General features: G+C 38.7%; 4 protein-coding genes and 2 long non-coding RNA genes across 8 annotated transcripts in view; 2 read left to right on the top strand and 4 right to left on the bottom strand.

Annotated features, from left to right (window-relative positions):
• Positions 1-19,210, bottom strand: part of LOC149679214 (uncharacterized) — a 137,160-nt gene that overhangs the window by 102,742 nt on the left and 15,208 nt on the right. The gene's annotated exons all lie outside the window — the stretch shown is intronic.
• Positions 1,028-2,542, top strand: LOC149679220 (uncharacterized). Its single transcript, XM_089835715.1, has 4 exons — positions 1,028-1,105; positions 1,182-1,408; positions 1,853-2,169; positions 2,247-2,542. Exons 2-4 carry the CDS (start codon positions 1,226-1,228, stop codon positions 2,323-2,325), a joined length of 579 nt encoding a protein of 192 aa, XP_089691841.1. The 5' UTR covers positions 1,028-1,105; positions 1,182-1,225; the 3' UTR covers positions 2,326-2,542.
• On the bottom strand, positions 4,427-7,394 carry LOC149679221 (uncharacterized). The gene is made up of 5 exons (XM_089834870.1): positions 7,115-7,394; positions 6,670-7,006; positions 6,350-6,550; positions 5,777-6,131; positions 4,427-5,492 (listed from the first exon to the last, which is right to left on the bottom strand). The coding sequence occupies exons 2-5, from the start codon at positions 6,958-6,960 to the stop codon at positions 5,308-5,310; spliced, it is 1,032 nt and encodes a 343-aa protein (XP_089690996.1). The 5' UTR covers positions 6,961-7,006; positions 7,115-7,394; the 3' UTR covers positions 4,427-5,307.
• Positions 7,554-9,941, top strand: LOC149679222 (uncharacterized). Its single transcript, XR_016365709.1, has 3 exons — positions 7,554-7,789; positions 8,065-8,408; positions 8,504-9,941. It is a non-coding gene; the product is annotated as an uncharacterized LOC149679222 (long non-coding RNA).
• Positions 10,878-13,411, bottom strand: LOC149679223 (uncharacterized). 2 transcript variants are annotated; one of them, XR_016365912.1, is made up of 6 exons: positions 12,584-13,411; positions 12,304-12,528; positions 12,019-12,240; positions 11,697-11,959; positions 11,546-11,576; positions 11,388-11,488 (listed from the first exon to the last, which is right to left on the bottom strand). XR_016365912.1 is itself a non-coding variant. In XM_089835716.1 (4 exons), coding segments are annotated over exons 1-4 (657 nt in total). In that variant the 5' UTR covers positions 12,586-13,411; the 3' UTR covers positions 10,878-11,751. The 2 variants fall into 2 exon arrangements, 1 of the variants encoding a protein (XP_089691842.1); XM_089835716.1 differs by having other exon boundaries at positions 10,878-11,959.
• Positions 13,642-14,564, bottom strand: LOC149679224 (uncharacterized). 2 transcript variants are annotated; one of them, XM_089834867.1, is made up of 2 exons: positions 13,980-14,564; positions 13,642-13,912 (listed from the first exon to the last, which is right to left on the bottom strand). In XM_089834867.1, exons 1-2 carry the CDS (start codon positions 14,415-14,417, stop codon positions 13,811-13,813), a joined length of 540 nt encoding a protein of 179 aa, XP_089690993.1. In that variant the 5' UTR covers positions 14,418-14,564; the 3' UTR covers positions 13,642-13,810. The 2 variants fall into 2 exon arrangements, with proteins under 2 accessions (XP_089690993.1, XP_089690992.1); XM_089834866.1 differs by having other exon boundaries at positions 13,642-14,423; positions 14,494-14,548.

Raw genomic sequence — 19,210 nt, forward strand, 5'->3', positions numbered from 1 at the left:
CCGGCCCTGGTAGTCAGTGAAATATAGCCTACTTGCAGTGTTCGAAGTAAAATAGCCACGTTAATTTAGCATCTGTTTCGTTTACTGACGAAACCGACATCAATATTCTAGTGGACGACGTCAGTATAATTTTAAACCCGTAACAGTTTTCAGGCGGGAGACACAGCGCTTTATCGATTTAAACTTAGCTTTAAAAGCTAGTATATTTTAAAATTGTTTGGAGTTCATCTCCCGTCTGAATACAAATTAACATACGACATTAATAAGAAAGCTTAGTAATTAGGGTGGGCTGGGTTTACATTTCAGTTTTTCGCCTGGGAAAGACTTACAATAAACCAACGCACCGTCGAAGAAATCGAATTTTTATGTCGAATCTTTAACTTTAAAAGGTATGAAAGCTAAGGGGCGTATTTACAATAATGTTTTGAACGACAAACATTAGTTCTAGCGTAAAACAATGGATGATATTTTTGGGAATGAACGCGGCTGAATTAAAGATGGCGCGTTAGAGTATCTTAGTTTTAATAAATTCGGACTTCGGTGACTCATCACCAGTTTCGATTAAACTAAATTTGATGTTTTTCAATTTAGAAGCCGAACTCCGGATTTCAATTCCATTTGGCGATGGCTCCATTCTCTCTAAAGACGTTCTTGAATAATGTAAACATTTCTGCCAGAGGTTTATGTACATTTACCGATTCCTTCATAATGTCCAGACCAAAATCAGTTCGATCAACAACATTCGCTTTTTTAAACATTAATTGATTCAATCGTAAGTGTCACAAACGTAATCCTCGAGAATTATAGCTATTTAGTATGCCAAAATAACACAATCTACTTGTGGAAACCTTTAACTAAAGTCCCATAGCTGATTTTCACGTTCTCTCACAGTCACAATCAAGTCTGAGGCCGATATTTCGGAACTAAAAAAACATTTCTTATTTTTTTCAGACAATAATTTGCCTCCTCTTGAGCATCGTAGTAACAACGATTCTATTAACGCTACGCCAATTAATTTCATCATTTAACAAACCGAGTCGGGACAGTCGTATTTACACGTTTTTTCGAACTCTCTGGAACGTTGCGTGCCTAATTCTACTAGAACGTAATGTTTAATATAATTCTATAAGCTGGCCTACAGTCACATTAAATTTCCTAACAACTCTGAACACATCGCGCAGCTTATCCAACCATCCCTAGAACACTGTCCTCGAGATTCTTATTGATGTCGTGGTTGATTGGATTAACGTTCTTTCTCATCGAGATGGGATGTCATTTGAAATCAGAATTTTGCGAAACTAACTACATTCATCTGGACACCATTGACGACCTTATTCGTTACAACATCACCCCTAATTTTGTAGCCAAGGAACACTCGCTTGATGACTTGGAAGGCCGGACACCAGATGTAAGTGCCAAATTGAAACGCGAGTGCCGTTTTGAAGAATTCATTTTTAGTGAGATCAGGGATAGATTTAATTTTAGAAGTAGGAATGGAGAACAGAGTAATCTGGGCACGCGTCAAAGTCCCGGACCCCCTTCCACGGGACGGAGTGGTATGAAAGAAGAGGCGGGTCATGGCGACAGATGTAAAAAGGAATTACGTATTTTTCGCCGTCCCCGTCAGCAACGTCATCAAAACGTAGTTTAAGTGAGCCATTAAGATAATTTAAACTTTTCGTTACGTGTTGGAGGGAGGGGCTCTTTACTGGGCTATGAGTCGGAAGTAAATACTAACCGTTCTACATTCCTACTTCTTTATTTCCTAGTCTACACAATCAGGACAATGAAACTGAGATCTAGCTGGGTACGCCTGACCATACTGACAACAGTTCTATGGTACATATTACAGAATGAAAGAGACAAAAATATTTTGAAATGGTTGGAGAATGTTCCGAAAAGACAAAAGAAAGGGGTACACTGGAGTCGTGTAACAGGAAACTATTTAAAAAAGCTATGGACAGCGGAGAGACCAAATGCTCTCATCGCGAACGGTCTCAGAGTTTTTAAAGGGCTAGCCCTAGCTCAGTTCACAACACCAAACCTCGAAACATATATTAGGGATGCTGATTTCTACTCATCGAAAATTAGCTCGGAATATTTATATTTCGGAATACCTAACTCGATTGCGAAAGATGACAAGATTTTCAGTGAATACATCACACTGGCGTAAGCTTCATATTCATATCTCAATCTTTCGGTGCCTGAGAACGAAACATTTTAAACTTTTGTTCCACACTTTCTAGATTTCAAATTTTATTTGAAACCGAGGCTTTGACTAAACTGGACATGAGATCCAAATTACAAGAGAATAAATTTAAATAGAAAAAACCACCAAAAGTCCTCGAGGTCCTGAATTTCACGGCTTTGGACTCGCTTGCAGTCAATTATAAAACTAAATATTATTTGCAAATTAAAGTTAACTTTTAATTGAGGAATATTCATTAGAAAAAATCTTTAGGGCCTCAAATTAACTCACTGCACTTATGTAGAAGATAAAAGTAAATGAAATTACTAGTATATACTCCATTAAAGTGTAATGTTTAATAATAGAAATATCGAACTGTATCGAAAATACCCAATCTATTGTGAATAAAAACGAAAATCAGCTCCAAAAAACTACACTAACTTTACAACGGACGTTATGATAAGAAATTTATTTTCTCCCGCTGATGTAGCCGAAGTTCGGAAAAGGAAAGTATTTGTAATAAATGTTCAATCATCAAAAGTGAGTTTTAATTAATTTATTGATACAAACTTAACGGCAATGGGGTTCCCAGATTTGGACTTTCTCGAACCCAGTATTTCTCTCTTTAAGCGATTCTTTTTTCAAATCATGTATGAACTGCTCTAAGAGCTAGGAGGTTTTTGAGTTAAGTCTACGCTACTATCAGTATAAATTCATCTTTTAAGTTCTCAAAACCTCTTGCCTAGCCATGCCCTAAACAGGATCACAAGGCTAAAGTGAACACTCTAAGAAAATGGGGTGTTCTTTAACACCTTTAAAAGTAGTTTATATGGATCCAAATTTGACATCGTTACAGGTGTTCATTTACACCCCTGAAAGGGTTTAATAACACTTATTTGAGCAATTGGTGTCAAAGATAAGAATAAAATGGTGCAACAGAGGTGTAGTTTAACACCTTTTTAACTCTTATATCGAACTAAAAGTGAATTTTTTACTCTCATATAAGTGTTGTGCAATTCCTTAAAAGGTGTACCATAGCACCTTTCCGAGTTTAAATAACGCTTTTAAGAGTGTCGCATAACATCTTACAGAGTGTCGCATGACACCTTACAGAGTGTCGCATGACACCTTTCTTAGAGTCACATGACACCTTTCCTAGAGTGTCGCATGACTCCTTTAAGAGTGTCGCATGACTCCTTTAAGAGTGTCGCATGACACCTTTAAGAGTGTCGCATGACACCTTTAAGAGTGTCGCATAACACCTTTAAGAGCGTCGCATGACACCTTTAAGAGCGTCGCATGACACCTTTAAGAGTGTTTGATTTATTAGCAAATAGTGCTATATTAATAGCAAGGTTCCAGCTTGAGAGAACTTATAAGAGGACAGTTCAAACATGCAGAACTATACCCCTTTAAGCAAGGGTAGTTCTCTCATGCAATGTGAAACTGCATTAAAACTTGGCCACTTGATCGACTTAAAATCCAGCGTGAAACTGCATGATAAGTTGGTCATTTTCACCGACTTAATAACTTCTGAAAAGGCAGAAAGTTTTAAATTAGTATAAATGCATCGGGGTGTTAAATTGGTTTTGGAGGCCATAATATCCCAGCAGTAGATACAGACGTACTCGTTAAATTTAAAAATCTCTTTTCACGAAGAGTTTTTCGAACACCAGAAACGCGTTTGACCTAATCTACTCTACAATATTTAGAAAAAAACATTTTCTAATCTAATTTTTCTCAAAATAAAGATAAGACATGTCACTAAAGCATGTGCCCCACATGTTGACCTCTCAAGCTGACGTCTATAGTCCATAACGGTGGAACGAATTCTACGCTACACCGCGGCCACAGGTCTGTTCAAGGCCTGAATATGAGGGTGCACAATATGCCTCTGGCATCGGTGCAAGGATGTGAGCCCCCTCTCCCCAATAGTAACAACAATAATAATAATAGTCGCCCCACTACCGACGCTATATACAAGGCCCATACAGGCTCACTTCGAAGGGGGGGGGGTCCCTCACTCATATATATTTGACTTGTGTGGTTGATAGATGGCGCTTATTCGTCTCTTTACATCGGGGGTCGTTTCTAAAGAAAGGTTGTTAGGGTATGGTTTTTATTTAATAAAGTTAATAAGTCAACCAAAGATATTTTCCAAGGAATGTTTTTGAAATATTAATTTTAATTATGAAGGATTTTTGAATTATTATCACGTTGTTGTATGAATCAGTTTATTTTAAAAGAAAATAATCACATTTTGTTTGTTTAGTTATCACTTAATATCACTTAAGGTTTTAGCTAATATCACTTTTGGTTTTAGCTAATATCACGTTTAGTTTTAAAGGAACTTTAGACCTAAAAATTTAACTATTTTGTAGCTAAATCCACAAAACAAATACAGATATACAGTCTTCCAAACTTTGATAACTTTTCTATTTTGAGGTTTTGAATATAATTTTTTAAACTTTGCCTTACAGTCAGTTTCATCTCTCGCATAGTTGTAGAGAAGAGGTCTAACAAATGTTTCTAACAAAAGTTTAGGAAGATTAGGGTTGTGGCACTGCTCATCACATGCCAGTGGTTTTTTAAAAAAAGGAAGGATGACCTGAACGTATATTTTCAAGGTATTTCTTCTTGGAAATTGCTTCAAACTTGACTGCACAAAGTCTAAAACCGATTTCAGCAAAGTTAAGCTGCTGAGGCGAGGGTCCTGCAATATGGGCACTTCCTATTTTGCACATCATAATTCATGATCCTGTCTTTACATCTTTCGCAGGCGCAAGTATGGCCACATGGAACAAACACACTATTTCTTCTATTTACCATGCATACCGTGCACAAATTGCCTACTTCTGGGACCTGGATTCGACCGACGGCTGGGGCCGGATCTCGGTCAACTCCGGGTGCCTGGTCTAGAACTGGAACGATGGCCGGGGCTGGGTCGACATCAAGTACCGGCGCTGGACCGGGGAGTGTGGCAAGAACTGGACGAATAGGGTTGGCCGCAGCTGGATGGACTAGACCGATGTTTGCCGGGGCTGGACCGACTGCTGCCGCCGCTGGTTGCGCATGTATAACACCTGGAATCGGCACAGTGGGACGGTCCAATTCTGCAACTACGTGACTTGCCACGCGTAGAAATTCCCTGACGGTGTACCGATTTTGCTCCAATTTTTCGTTACAGCTAACAATTCTTTTGTCATTAGACAAATGTTTTTTTTTCGTGGCCTTGCAATCTGGGCTCCGTTGTCCAATCTTGCGTACTCCTTTTTGTAAATACTTTCAACATCTTTAAGTCGATCTAAAGTGACCAATAAAAAAGTACAGGAAAGTTCGTTTGAGCCATGGAATTAGGTTGATTTCTAAATCCCAATTTAACACCATCCTTAATGGGCAAGGAAAATGGGTGATACCATGTAAAATTTCCATAGAAGCTGTCCAAGAGGTGACAATTAAGATATCAGAATTTAGAACAAAAAATTTTTATTTCCCAGCTGAACCTAATTTCTGACCTACCACCCCTTTGCAATTTAGAAATAGTCTTAAAATTATTTGATGGAATGGAGTAGCAGAATGTTGACTAACCCAAAAAGAAGAAAACATTTGGGTGAATAGCGCCTACTCTCCTGTTTAATTGGTTATGAAAACTCTCAACGTTATTATTCGTTCTTCGATGTTGACCATGAACAGATATGACGTTGGGTCCATAACCAATAAGCCATGTCGTCGTGAAGTATGCCATTAACGGGTTCAAACGAGCTATTTCCCTGTCTTCTTGTTCTGCCTGGTGTATCTCGTACCTTAGAGTGCGTTCGCCTTCCCAAATTCGGTTTGATGGCAGCAAAGCCACCGCCATCATCGTTCGTACAATTTTTTTCGCAACGTCATTGGTTGTGTACAAGTCTCGCAACCCCGGACTAACAACGTTTTTCCAAATAGCCTAAATAACAATATCACACTCTTAAAAATCAATATGCAAAATTTTATCACCAAGGGATCAACAGCTTTTATTAGAGCTGGGTTTTTTCTAAGGCGCTGGTTGAGGGTGCGGGTGCCAGAAAATTAAATATCGCCTAAAAAAGATACTCCACACGCCAAACGGCGCCTTTGAAAACCCGCTTGTACACATTTGATATATATATTGTGAAATTGATATACCTGGGTAAAATGAAAAAAACAACCAGAAATTTCCATGGCCGGTGGGAATACGTTTCTGAATGCCGTCATCGTGGCTCGCTCAAAGGCGGATAAAACGAGTGTTGGTAAAAAATCGGGAAATTTCTGCCTTAACCTCCTTAAGATGGTTTCATACGCTGTAATCGTTCGTCTAGTCATCAAAGCATACGCCATAGGAAAGGTCTGAAATAGTTTTAATTTTTTTTACATTTAGAACACATTATAAAGCTCGGCCTATAAGCATTCTAAGTATTTACAAAAGAACGGTTCTCTGTAAGGATGTAAATGATTAAATGACTTACGGAATCAAACGCAACAACATGGATAGTGAACAACTGGTCGAACATTCTCGGGACGACTTTAAAAGTTCCATCAGCGTTTATTACAGTTATTCTTCTCAGCATATCGTTCGTAAATACCGGAGATAGAAACAAAAGTGTTCCTCCCGCATCACCACCGGGGTTTAAAAACAAATCGTAAAACAGTTCTCCACTCTTTGACATGAAATAAAATGGAGAGTTTTCCACCACCCCGGCCAACTGATTGGGTGTTCTTATACCGTTTGGCACTAATTTCCGTCTTCTTTTGTGCATTCCGCTTTCAACTGATGCAAAACCGACAGTATCTACATTTGGATATCTATAATTATACAAAATTATATATATATAATTATTCTTTATTTATATTCAAAGTTGATCACAAACATCTTAAAGCGTAATGTGTTCAATAAATAAAACTATTACTAACCTCTCACTAACGATGTCAAAAAGTGACCTCACGGCGGTTGGAGATTGCGTCGCTTCGTTTTTAAGATCAGATTTGAATCTCTTGATTTGAATCGCGCCGTCGTCTTCTAAATGATTATGACCTTTTGTAACTTGGAAGTTACCATCACCTTGTATGGCCCTTGCCCCACACTGCGGACTATTTGTGCACACGAGATACACTTTACCGTATTTTTGATTGTTTTTGTGATATTGAAAATTATTGTGAATGTAAATTTGAGAGTTTTTCCTCAAACCCTTCAATCACTTCCATAACTTTAGTGTAAAAGCAAGTGTAAGGAATAAAGATTGTGGTTTCTAAGCTGTCGCGCAACTGTTATGCCAATGATTGGGAGAAAGATTGCAAGAAAGCATTTTTTTTTGTCTATTGTAGTCAGTAGACTAAATAAGATAAGCCAACAAGTTTAAAAATATTGACAAAATATTTTTTGTCTAGTCATACTTTTTAATTCTTTTAAATGCTTTTTTTTATCAATTGAGAGCAGGATTGCAAGAAAATATTTTTTAAGATCTATAGGCCTAGTTGTCAGTAGACTAGACAAATTTGGCAAGGTACAAAAGCATAATAGGGAAAACTCGCACACTAATATTGGCAGTTTGGCACGAGTAGGCAGGCAAAGAGAAACATTTTTACAAGGTTTGCTTTCCGCAATAAATGATCACCAAGAAATTTTAAATATTCTAAAGCACCAAACGGTGGAGCTACTGTAGCAGGAGTGTGGGAAAATCATAAAATAGAACGGTGATTGGTTGACCATGAAGACCTGCGGCAAAGACAGGTTATACTGTTTGGGTTATTTCTCTGCCTATATACTCAATAATGTTTCCCAGGGGCGCCATTCATTATTTTTCCCAGGGGGGGGGGCAAAAGGCAACACCCGGGAGCTAAGCCAAAAATTTTATTCCTTATAGGAAAATATGAAAAATAGGATTTTATAGTAGAAAAAGGGTGTTTTATAGGAAATATAGTACTAAAAATCCCCATATGTAAATCTATTTCAGCTCTAACTGTGTAGAAAAATCTTGGCTCGAAAATCGAACGGTCGTATTTTAAACTTTTCTTTGCTCTCCCCATATTCAACGGAATTTCAGTGAATCAAATGCTAGGTGACGCTGCGTAATGACATGTTACCAATTTATTTCGTTCTGGCACCCCCTCTCTGATGTCAAAGTATTATTGGTCGAAATAAGGAGTACCAGCGATGACGGGAAAGAGGGCATTTTATTATTTTCATTATTCAAGAGGATGAGCCGTCGTAAGTGCTACAGTTCAAATATACGTTATGTAGAATCTTAAAATAACACAAAGTGTGAACGTTTTGCCCAACACATTTAAATATGTTCCATATAGGATATAAATGAATTTTTTTTCTGGCTGTGTAGTCTTCAAACCCATTCAAATTGCCCATACTTTTTCCAAGTCATAGTCAAGAGCGTTCTTCCTAAGGCACATTGATCACGAACAAGAGTTTATTCCACATTTGTAAATGGCTTGTTGTTTGACCAAATTAATTTCCCGTGTGCTTACAAAGAAACACTAATCACAGTTGAAGACTTTTTTCTGGTCCGAGTTTCAATATGATATTAAAGATTTCATCCATACTAAGTTTGATCTTGTATTAATATAGGCCTAACCATGAATCTATATAACGATATTTTTGATACGAACAAAGATGTATAATAATGATAGAGTCAAAGAATATTGGTTATTAATTAGGAAAAGGACTTAATTTATAACATAATTGTTCAATTGGCGATTGAATGAGAACAAAAGGCAGACTTGGCTCTACACGGGATCTCAGAACGTTTTACGGCGGAGAGGGCACGAGCGAGGCTTGGTCCATTTTTGTACATGTTAATGTTTTTCACAGGATCTCACTTCTTTTTGTAGACCCTCTCGTTATACTTCGGTAGTTATATTAAAACAAGACCCTCTCGTGGTACTTCGTTTGCCAATATAATCGCTAACATTTGTCCATATTTACGCTTAATTACCCCTTTCGACCCGCAGAGAATATGTAATAAAGATTGTACGCGATATCCTAATATAAGAATGTAGCATCAGTTCCAACACATTTCTCTTAAACTACTACTCCTATTAGCTTTAATAAATAGTTAACTTTCGGTTAACTTTGGACCATTACGTCCTTTCATCAAGAACATACACTATTTCTGTTGAAAAGACGGCAGCGCCATCTAGTTTTAAAATAAAGAACTAAAGAACAATTTTATAAAAATTTCGGGATGTTTTAATTTTTCTTTGCTTTATAAAATAAATGAAAACTAAATCATGAATTTTAAGTTTCTATCTCCCCTAGAAGTACCTTAGAATTTTGATGATCGGTGAGTGAGTGACAATATAAGGTTAATTTCACCTGCGATATTTCAAAAAGTATATAGGGTAGGAACTTGAAATTTGGAAACTATAGCTAGGATTGACAGTCCTCGCGGCAAGCAAAATTTCAGACTTTTACCTGTACCCATCACGAAGTTACAGTGGGCTTAAAAGTGCCACGAGTTGCTTCGAGAAAAGGATGTCAGTGCTCGATCAGTGCTCGACTTGGCTGGGAGCACTGCCGTGCTCCCAGATGATTATACAGCTGCGTAATTACGCTGTCTAACCTCTCGATAAGGTTTCGGCGGAGCTTAGCGAAAGGAATCAGCAGTCACATGCCTGCTAGTGTTAGGAGCGGGAGAAGGAAGGCAGAGTTCGGGGGTGTGTAAATTCGAAACTTCACTTCCTCTTGTCTTGTGATTGGCTATTAGAGCTACGCAAAACGCGTCAAAGCTAGGAGGTAAACACCCAAAGAAAATCGGCATGATAGAAGGGGCATATGATAGCGCTGTATATTCATAGTTATATAGATTCATGAGAGAATAGTAAGCCTCGATACCCGCGGGCAGCGCAGGGGGGGATGAATTTTTTTCCCCCATGGTTTATACCCGCGAAGGGGGGGACGAATTTTTGCCCCCATGCCTCCATCCCCGGAGGGGGGGGTTGGTGTGTCTCCCCCTCACCTCCTCCACCTGAAGGGTGGAGGTTGTTCTTGAGTGTATGCTCTCTCTTTGCGCTAAGTCCCCTTTTTTTTATTCTGACTTTCACTTTCTCTTTACCCAGCCCGATACCCGCAAGAGCGCTGTGAAGGCTGGAGAGTTTTTTTTCTCTCTCTCTCTCTCTTGGTTCCCTGACTTTCACCGTCTCTTTCCCTTTGACCGTCTCTTTATTTTTACGCTTGCGAATGTACTAGCCTAGCGGCGCGAGAGCGCTGTGAAGGAGAGTTTTTTTTTCCTCTCTCTTGGTTTCCTCTCTCCGTTACATGCGCAAGGCGGGGGAATGCGTGTACAACCATAGCTGCGCTCGTTTTCTCTCCGAATAGCACTGAAATGTTATAGGAATATATCTCTCGGGTTCCTCTTCTCCGTTACGCGTGCAAAGCGGGGGAATGCCTGTACAAGCCTAGGAATTTCTCTCCCAACGTTTTTTTAATTTTACACGGAATTTTAATTCCGGTAATATTTTTTTTTTTACTTTTGCAATATGTATAAATCAAGAGGCGTTAAATACTTTATCCATGTTTTATTTGTCTATATATAATTTTAAATATTTTATCCATGTTTTATTTGTATATATATATATATAATTTTAAATATTTTATCCATGTTTTATTTGTATATATATATATATAATTTTAAATAGAAAAAAATTGAAAGATTAAAGGCCTGTTTGTAAATGAACATCATTTGCTACAGCTATGAGGAAACGCTTTTGCCTAAACCGGTCTAGGACTCCCTCATTGGGGGTACCCGCTCTCCCCTTGAAATAGTCGGTGATAGCGGCATTGAGACTAAAAATAGAAAGAAAAGATATTAGGGATCCATCTTTAAAAAAATAATGCTAATTAACTTACGAGCCCGAGAGAGACGTGTTAACGTAAACCGGCATAGGGTTTCCGGGAGTGGGTGTTATGTCAACGAATGGTATGAGTCGAGAACTCAACTCCCGGAAGACAACGTCGTCCTCGCGGAGATCAAAACCATGTCCGAGATTCTCCGCGCGAATCCTCACTAAGTCCTTATGGACATCAGCAAGGATCCTATAAAAAATGTTTGAATATAGCCATTAAAGTTTTAAAAAATATAGAGACTTTACCTGAAGAGGCTGCAATCATTTGGCAGATGTTCATTTACTCTCGGCGGGTTTTCCTGGGGTTGATGTGGGGGTGGCTGACGCTGTTGATGTGGGGGTGGCTGACGTTGTTGCCACTCGTAAAAATTTTGTCTCGGGTCCTCCTCGTCGTCCGTGTACAAAAGAACATCGTCAATATGACTGTACGCCCTAATAAGTTCAAAAGTTAGTCTTTCCACGATTTCAGAAAAAAAACAGTATGCTCACATGATAATGGTGGATGATGTTCTGGCCGAAGCTAAAGCGAGAATGATTTTAGTATTGGGAAAATCTCCGTATATATAGTATGGAGGGGGACCGTTGAAACCCAGACACTCTTTACCCCCCCCCCTTATAATATACAAAAACGGTTTCTTACCTTTGGGGGCTAGGGGCGGGAAATTGAATAGCCCCCCGAGACGCGGATATTTATGTTATCGAAAAAGCCCTAGATCTACCATCTGTTGGGCGAGCACCCCGTAGGCCACTTTGTCGAGGAACAGTTTCGCCCGACGTATGTCGTGCTCGGTTGCTCTCCGAACGGACGCGGCGTCAATCACGCCGTCAGCATCAACCTCCCCTTCGGATTCCCTGTATATTCGGGCTCTCCTTTTAAAAAACTTTAAGATGGCCGTATTGAGACTGTAAAGAAAAAAGAAATTAGAAATGGTCTTAAAAAAGAAAAAAACTATATAACTTACAAGCCGGAATAACAGTTAGCTATGTTTAAGGGCTGTTCCTCGACTAGGGGTGCCCCCTCTAGGGGCTCTACAGGGAATACCATGAAACCCAATAGGGTTTGACCCAGGGCTTCGATAACATAATTTGTCTCGACCGAGTACACTTGTTCGATGGCCGGGCGTACTTCGTTGTTGGCAAGCCATTCTTCTTCCTCGGCCTCCTGACGGATCTGGGCTAAGATCCTGATCAAATTTTATGGAGGAAATATAGCTACTAAAAAATAGGAGAAAACATGGAATGTTTACCGTTGGATGTTGCAATCCAATGGCGTAGGATCTTCATCATCCTCATCCAATTCCTCATCCAATTCCTCATTCTCCCATTCCTCCTCCCCTCCCTCCTCCCCTCCTTCCACCACCACTTCCTCTAGTTCAGCTAGAGGAAAAGGTTCTTCTTCCAAAGGTTCATCTTGGACAGGTGGGTTTAGGAATTCAAATACCTCATTCCCAAACGGTAAAGGGTTGGGTGCCCTAAATAACCAAAAAACTTATTCTATGGTTTCAGGAGAAAAAACATTATACTCACATGTTGAAAGTTTGGTGCAGGATTTAGTCTTAGTAGTAGTGGTTCGTCAGTGTTTAGGCTGAGAGTGATTTTTGTATTGGGTAAATTGCCGTATTTATAGAAACCATGGAGAAACCGGGGGGTTCTTTTAGTCTCCGACGCTCTTTCTATATACCCCAATACAAAAACCTTATGATCTTTCCAATATTCAAAAGTTGTTATTGAAGCAAACGAGACCCCAAAATAATACAAGTCTAGACCACCTCACATATCTAAAAAAAAACAAGAATTTGACCCCGAGTTCAAATGATTTCTAACGATAATAACACATTCCTAGCCGATTTCCATGTACCCTAGCTTTCAATACATTAATAAAAACAAGTCTAGACCATCTCACATATCTAAAAAAACAGAATTTTGACCCCGAGTTCAAATGATTTCTAACGATAATAATAACACCGATTTCCATGTACCCTAGCCGCATGTCTTTCAATAAATTAATAAATAATACAAGTCTAGACCATCTCACATATCTAAAAAAACAGAATTTTGACCCCGAGTTCAAATGATTTCTAACGATAATAATAACACCGATTTCCATGTACCCTAGCCGCATGTCTTTCAATAAATTAATAAATAATACAAGTCTAGACCATCTCACATATCTAAAAAAACAGAATTTTGACCCCGAGTTCAAATGATTTCTAACGATAATAATAACACCGATTTCCATGTACCCTAGCTTTCAATAAATTAATAAATAATACAAGTCTAGACCATCTCACATATCTAAAAAAACAGAATTTTGACCCCGAGTTCAAATTATTTCTAACGATAATAATAACACCGATTTCCATGTACCCTAACCGCATGTCTTTCAATAAATTAATAAATATTACAAGTCTAGACGCTGTCACAAAAAAACAAGAATTTGACCCCGAGTTCAAATGATTTCTAACGATAATAACACAATCCTAGCCGATTTCTTTGTAGACTAGTTAATGTTGTCCACAATGCTTTAGAAACGTCTTGTTATGGTCCTATAAATATATATGCCTATCCAGATCAAATGACAAAAATTACGTTTTAAAAAATTTATTTCAATACAAATTTACACCAGGCCAAAAAGATTGACAACGCTTATACGTTTCTTTAAATAAGAAGTTTGAGACATTAATATATTAAATATATTATACGATTGAAAATCAAAACTTATTCCGCGTTCCTTTAATCTACTTTCAAAAGCCATTAATATTTTATACGGTGAAACGTACGAGCCAAAATATGATAGTACACGATCAAAATTAATATGATCTTCAATTTCTTCGAAAGAAAAGAATTCACCGTAACCTATGTGTAATATTTTATATATGGTAATAAGTTCAGCGCAGATCAAATCACCAAGTAATAAATACACCTGTTCGTTCGATACAAGCTTTTTCACATGTTCATTAATATATGGCATTAATCGATTTAACTCGCTTGCTTCTGAAGCGTTCAATGTGAAGTCGATACTGTCTCCACCCCTGATATTCGTTTCCAGCTTTAGATTGTTAAAGGTTGCGTGTGCTGATGTCGAAGATAATGGAGTATCGGCTAAAATAGCGTCGTATGATGTGGGTTCTTGGCAACTTGTCCATCCGCTAAGCGGACCAATTTTGGATGCAAAAGCTTGCCAGGTGTCAACATCAAAGCGAAACGTGGACAAATCTGGTTCTTTCTGGCATATTCTAATCTCTATATTGAGATCAGACGTGAATCCGAAAGATAGAAATACTTCTCCCAAATGAAATCTCGAATTGATTTTACGAGGTTTGGACGGGAGTTTTCGTTTACGAAAATTATCAACTTCCATTCTTATCTTAAAAAAAGCAACCGTTGCTATTATACCAAGCGAGCGCCCAAAACTGTTACGCAAAAATTCTACTTACAATTCAAGCGACCTTCTTATTCGACTGTCAAAATCAAAGTGAGCCCTAACATGGCTTATGTCTTCATTCTTTAGAGGGGGGGAGAAAGGGGGGGTTAGTTCTAGTTAAAGGTTGGCTTCTTTCATATAGGGTAAACATGTCTGGGCAAAGATTTGTTCTAGTTAGAGTTTAGCTTGGGGGTAGAGAGAGAGGGGGAGTTCTAGTTAGAGTTTAGTTTTGGGGAGAGGGGGGGAGTTCTAGTTAGAGTTTAGTTTTGGGGAGAGAGGGGGGTGGCAGTTCTAGTTAGAGTTTGGTTTTGGGGAGAGAGGGTGGGTGGCAGTTCTAGTTTAAGGTTGGCCTCTTTCATATAGGGTAAACAGGCCTGGACGAAACTGTGTTGGTCGGTTCTTGTTAGAGTACGGGCTCTTTAGAGGGAGAGAGGGGGGATGTATCTAAAAAAGATTACATTTTTGCTTCGTAAAAAGCCGTTACGTACAACATGTGGGGGGGAGGAGGGGGGTAAGCTGAGTGTTATGACCTATATAAGGCGATATGTTGAGTATGCAAAACTCATTCTCTACTTCAGAGTTATAAAGTAAAGACGAATAGCATAGTCTCGCTTTTAGAAAAGTTTTACAAAACCTGCCCGGACACGTCTTGATTTGAAAGGTAACGTATTTTTATATTCTTTTTTGTTTTTCATGGGGATAGCATTTAACGTAAGTTTTTTTTTTTACTATAAAAACGCGTAAAGATGGATCAAGAATCTATTTTATTCGAGATCGAGGAATTGGCCGCGTTACGACCATGGCCAATTAAGAAAATTTACGCTTTTTTCTTTAATTTATGTACATTACTCAAACTTAACCCAGCTACAGTCGGGGAAATTTTACCGCCTTGTTTGTCTAATAGAGGATACGCTATTCTTGAAACATTTACAGACATATTTAAATATATGTTAAGCGTACCGCGTGAACCCGAACAATGCCGCAACGCGGAAGAGTTGGACACACTCTATAATAATGTGCCTTTAGCGTATCGTGATCTATATAGGGCCCGTTTCGAACAAAGAGCGTTAGAAATAAATCAACGCGATATAGACGCTCAAGAATCTATTTTATTAGAGATCGAGTCGTTGGTTGTTTCGCGACCTTGGCCCATTGAGAAAATCTACGCTTTTTTCTTTGATTTATGTACAGTACTCAAACTTAACCCAGCTACAGTCGGGGAAATATTACCGCCATTTTTGTCAAATAGAGGATACGCTATTCTTGAAACATTTACAGACATATTTAAATATATGTTAAGCGTACCGCGTGAGCCTGAACAATGCCGCGACATTAAAGAGTTGGAAACATTCTTTAATAATCTGCCTTTAACGTGTAGTGAGCAATATATGGCTCGTTTCGAAAAAAGGGCGTTTGACATAGGTCAACGCGATATAGACGAAATGCAAGCTGAAAATCTACTCGTTGATGAGCAAGATGAAAACATGATTAAAGCTTTTAACATTTTCGAAAAGGAAGAATCAATTGTGCGGGAATTTGAATCTTCCCAGAACGATCGTATAGCTCGCGACTTTTTAAACAATAATCCAGAGCTGGGTTTCGCCTCTCAAAACGATTTCGCCTCTATAGATTTTTCGGGTCTTAGTAATTTCCCTGACCAATCTGGAGGCGGAGCGAGGGGGGCAGTTATGACGCCAATAGATTCTCTACCTCACTGTGAAATTACGGATCAAAGAGTGCAAATGTACCCTAGATTTAACCTAACGGGTCTCGAAATCACCGTAAGAATAACTAATAATTTGGTTGAAGGCTTAGCCAATATTGTCCAGGCCGTTCTTAATAGGTTAGCTCCATCTGATATGATTCAGATAACGGCCGAAAGTTTAAGCTTGCCAAACAGGGGCGAGATATCACTCTCATTTCGTAGAGCTGACCAATTGGACTCTAAATCTGTTTTAGATGAGATAGAGTCAGTTTTATACGATGATGAGTTTGAAAGATTCTTTTTGGGACCCATCGTCTTAAAATTTCACGTGGTGAGAATCCCGGTAGAAGGGTTTGGCCGTGCTGCTCCCAAAGGAGTGCGGTCCTTTGATATCTTTTCTCGTGACTCTCGAGGAATTATCAGGATAGTGAACAATGATAATCTCTGTCTAGCGAGAGCGATTTCCGTGGCAATTGCGCATTCGGAACATAAGAAAAACCCGACTAATATCGCGCTTAAAAACAAATTTAAGTCGATTTCGTACACACGAGCGGATAGAGGCGATACGGCCTCTCAACGAGATGCCGCTATAGAGCTTTGCCGCAAAGCTAAAGTTAACCCGAAAGACTGCGGTAAAGTAGAATCTATACAAAAATTTAAAGCCGAATTAGCGCAATATAATATATTAATATATATTTTTAAAAATAATTTGCCCGAGTTGATTTTGGGGGAAATCGACAATGACGACAATAGACCTCGTTTGATATTAATTAATCAAAATAGACATTACAACGTCGTCACGTCTTTAAGACCTTTGTTCGGGATGGACCATTACTGTGAAAATTGTCTGGTAGGATTTAGAAACAAGAGAGATCATAGTTGCAATCTTTATTGTTACAATTGTTTACGAGATCAAACTTGTACGGGTGCTGACCGAGCGTGTGACAAATGTCTCAAGGTTTTCAAAGGAGATGAATGTTTTAATTATCATAAACAAGATGGTGTAGACGGGAAGAGTATTTGCGCACAACTATTTCATTGCAAACAATGTTTCACGCAAATAAATTTATTTAAGCGTAAAAATCAGCCCCATACGTGCTGTGAGACCTATTGTTCTGTGTGCAGTAGATACACTCCCAGTCCACACTATTGTTACGTTCAGGTAATTAAAGAAGAACCTCCTAAAGTTCGCCAAGCTAAGAAACAGAAAGTTGTCCCTGATTTGCTTTATATTTTTTATGATTTTGAAGCGATTCAGATATTAGAATCTGAGGAAAAAAAAGGGGCGTTAGTCCACCAGCCTCTCCTTTGCGTATCAGAGATGGTATGCGAAAGTTGTATCGATGTGCCCGAGGCTGGTTTCGTCTGCGGGAAATGTGGGTCACTAGGCCCGAGACAGAGAGTTTTTGAAGGAGCAAACCCTGTTTCAAATTTTTTAGCTTTTCTAAGAACATTAGCCTCTGTCAAGAAGGTAACTTTATTGGCTCATAATGCTAGCGGATACGATAATCAGTTTCTATTGCGAGAGATTATGGCTCTAGGCGAAGAATTTAAACCTAACTGCATAATTAACGGCACTAAAATTATAAATTTAACTGTCTTTAATTTAAATTTCCTTGACTCTTTCAATTTTATCTCCGTACCACTCTCTAAATTCGCCGCCACTTTCGGCTTAGAAGATGCAGCAAAGGGTTATTTCCCTCATTTTTTATTTAACGTGGTTAAAGATCACGTCTTCGACCTTAATAATCAATTAGCAACAAATTATGTCTTAGAAAACCAAATGCCTCCTCCAGAAGCTTACGGGTCGGAAAATTTAACCTCCAAAAATCTCAAAGAGTTTATGGAGTGGTACGATAAACAAATTGAGGAGAAAAAAGGCTTTAATTTTCTGGAGGAATTAAAGTTTTATTGCATCAAGGATGTTGTGATATTAAAGTTAGGTTGTCTAGCTTTTAGAAAAATTTTCTTGGACATTGCCCAGGTGGAACCTTTCCAGGTCGCGTGTACTATAGCCGGTTTGTGTAGCTGGGTATACAGGAGACACTTTATGGATAAAGATTCTATAGGCATTATTCCTCATAACCTCTATAGAATGATTGATAATCAGTCACTTGTGGCTATAGAATGGTTATCCTGGTATGCTCACGAAAACGGCGTAAATATACAGTCTGCGTTTAACGGCTCTGAAGCCAAAGTTTTGAAAATGAAAGTGGACGGCCTTTGTGATAAAGATGTTCTAGAGTTTAACGGGTGTTATTTCCATGGTTGCCCCAAATGCTACAAAGTCAACCGTAACCAATCTTTGCAAGGTGATCCTGGTCAAACCTTGAACACCTTGTACGTCAGAACTTTAAAAAAGAAGGAACGAATCGAGAAAGCGGGTTTTAAAGTAATAACGAAGTGGGAATGTGATTGGACTAAAGATAAAACCGATAATCCGGCTATTGGTGTTTTTCTGGAAGCAGAAAACATTAAAGAAAAAGTACGCGAACCTTTAAATCCTCGCGATGCCTTTTTTGGTGGAAGAACGTCGGTACTTAAACTATACCATAAAGTATCCGGCAGCGAGAAAATGCATTACGTTGACGTAACTAGTCTCTATCCTTTCGTCAACAAGAGAAAGAAGCTGAAAGTCGGGCACCCAGAAATTTTACTGGATAATATTCCCGACATTTTCACATTCGATGGATTTCTGAAATGCGAAGTTTTGCCGCCAATTGGCCTCTTTCACCCTGTTTTGCCCACAAGGTTAAACAATAAATTAGTTTTCACTCTTTGCCGGGAGTGTGCCTTGAAACGTTTCCAAGGAGACTGTCGCCATTCCGACGAAGAGCGAAAACTAATCGGCACTTGGGTGATTGATGAACTTCGTGCCGCTGTAAATCGGGGTTATGTTATCCTAAAAAAGATAGAGGCCTGGAAATACAAGGTGCGACAATATAACCCTGAAACTGGCGAGGCCGGCTTGTTTCAAAAATACGTTGATTCGTTCCTTCTTCATAAGCAGACGGCTAGTGGTTAC

This window comes from Phalangium opilio, unplaced genomic scaffold, assembly GCF_054372755.1.
Source record: "Phalangium opilio isolate 3A_F unplaced genomic scaffold, DU_Popi_V2 ptg000041l_1, whole genome shotgun sequence".
In the NCBI taxonomy this organism is placed as follows: Eukaryota; Metazoa; Arthropoda; class Arachnida; order Opiliones; family Phalangiidae; genus Phalangium; species Phalangium opilio.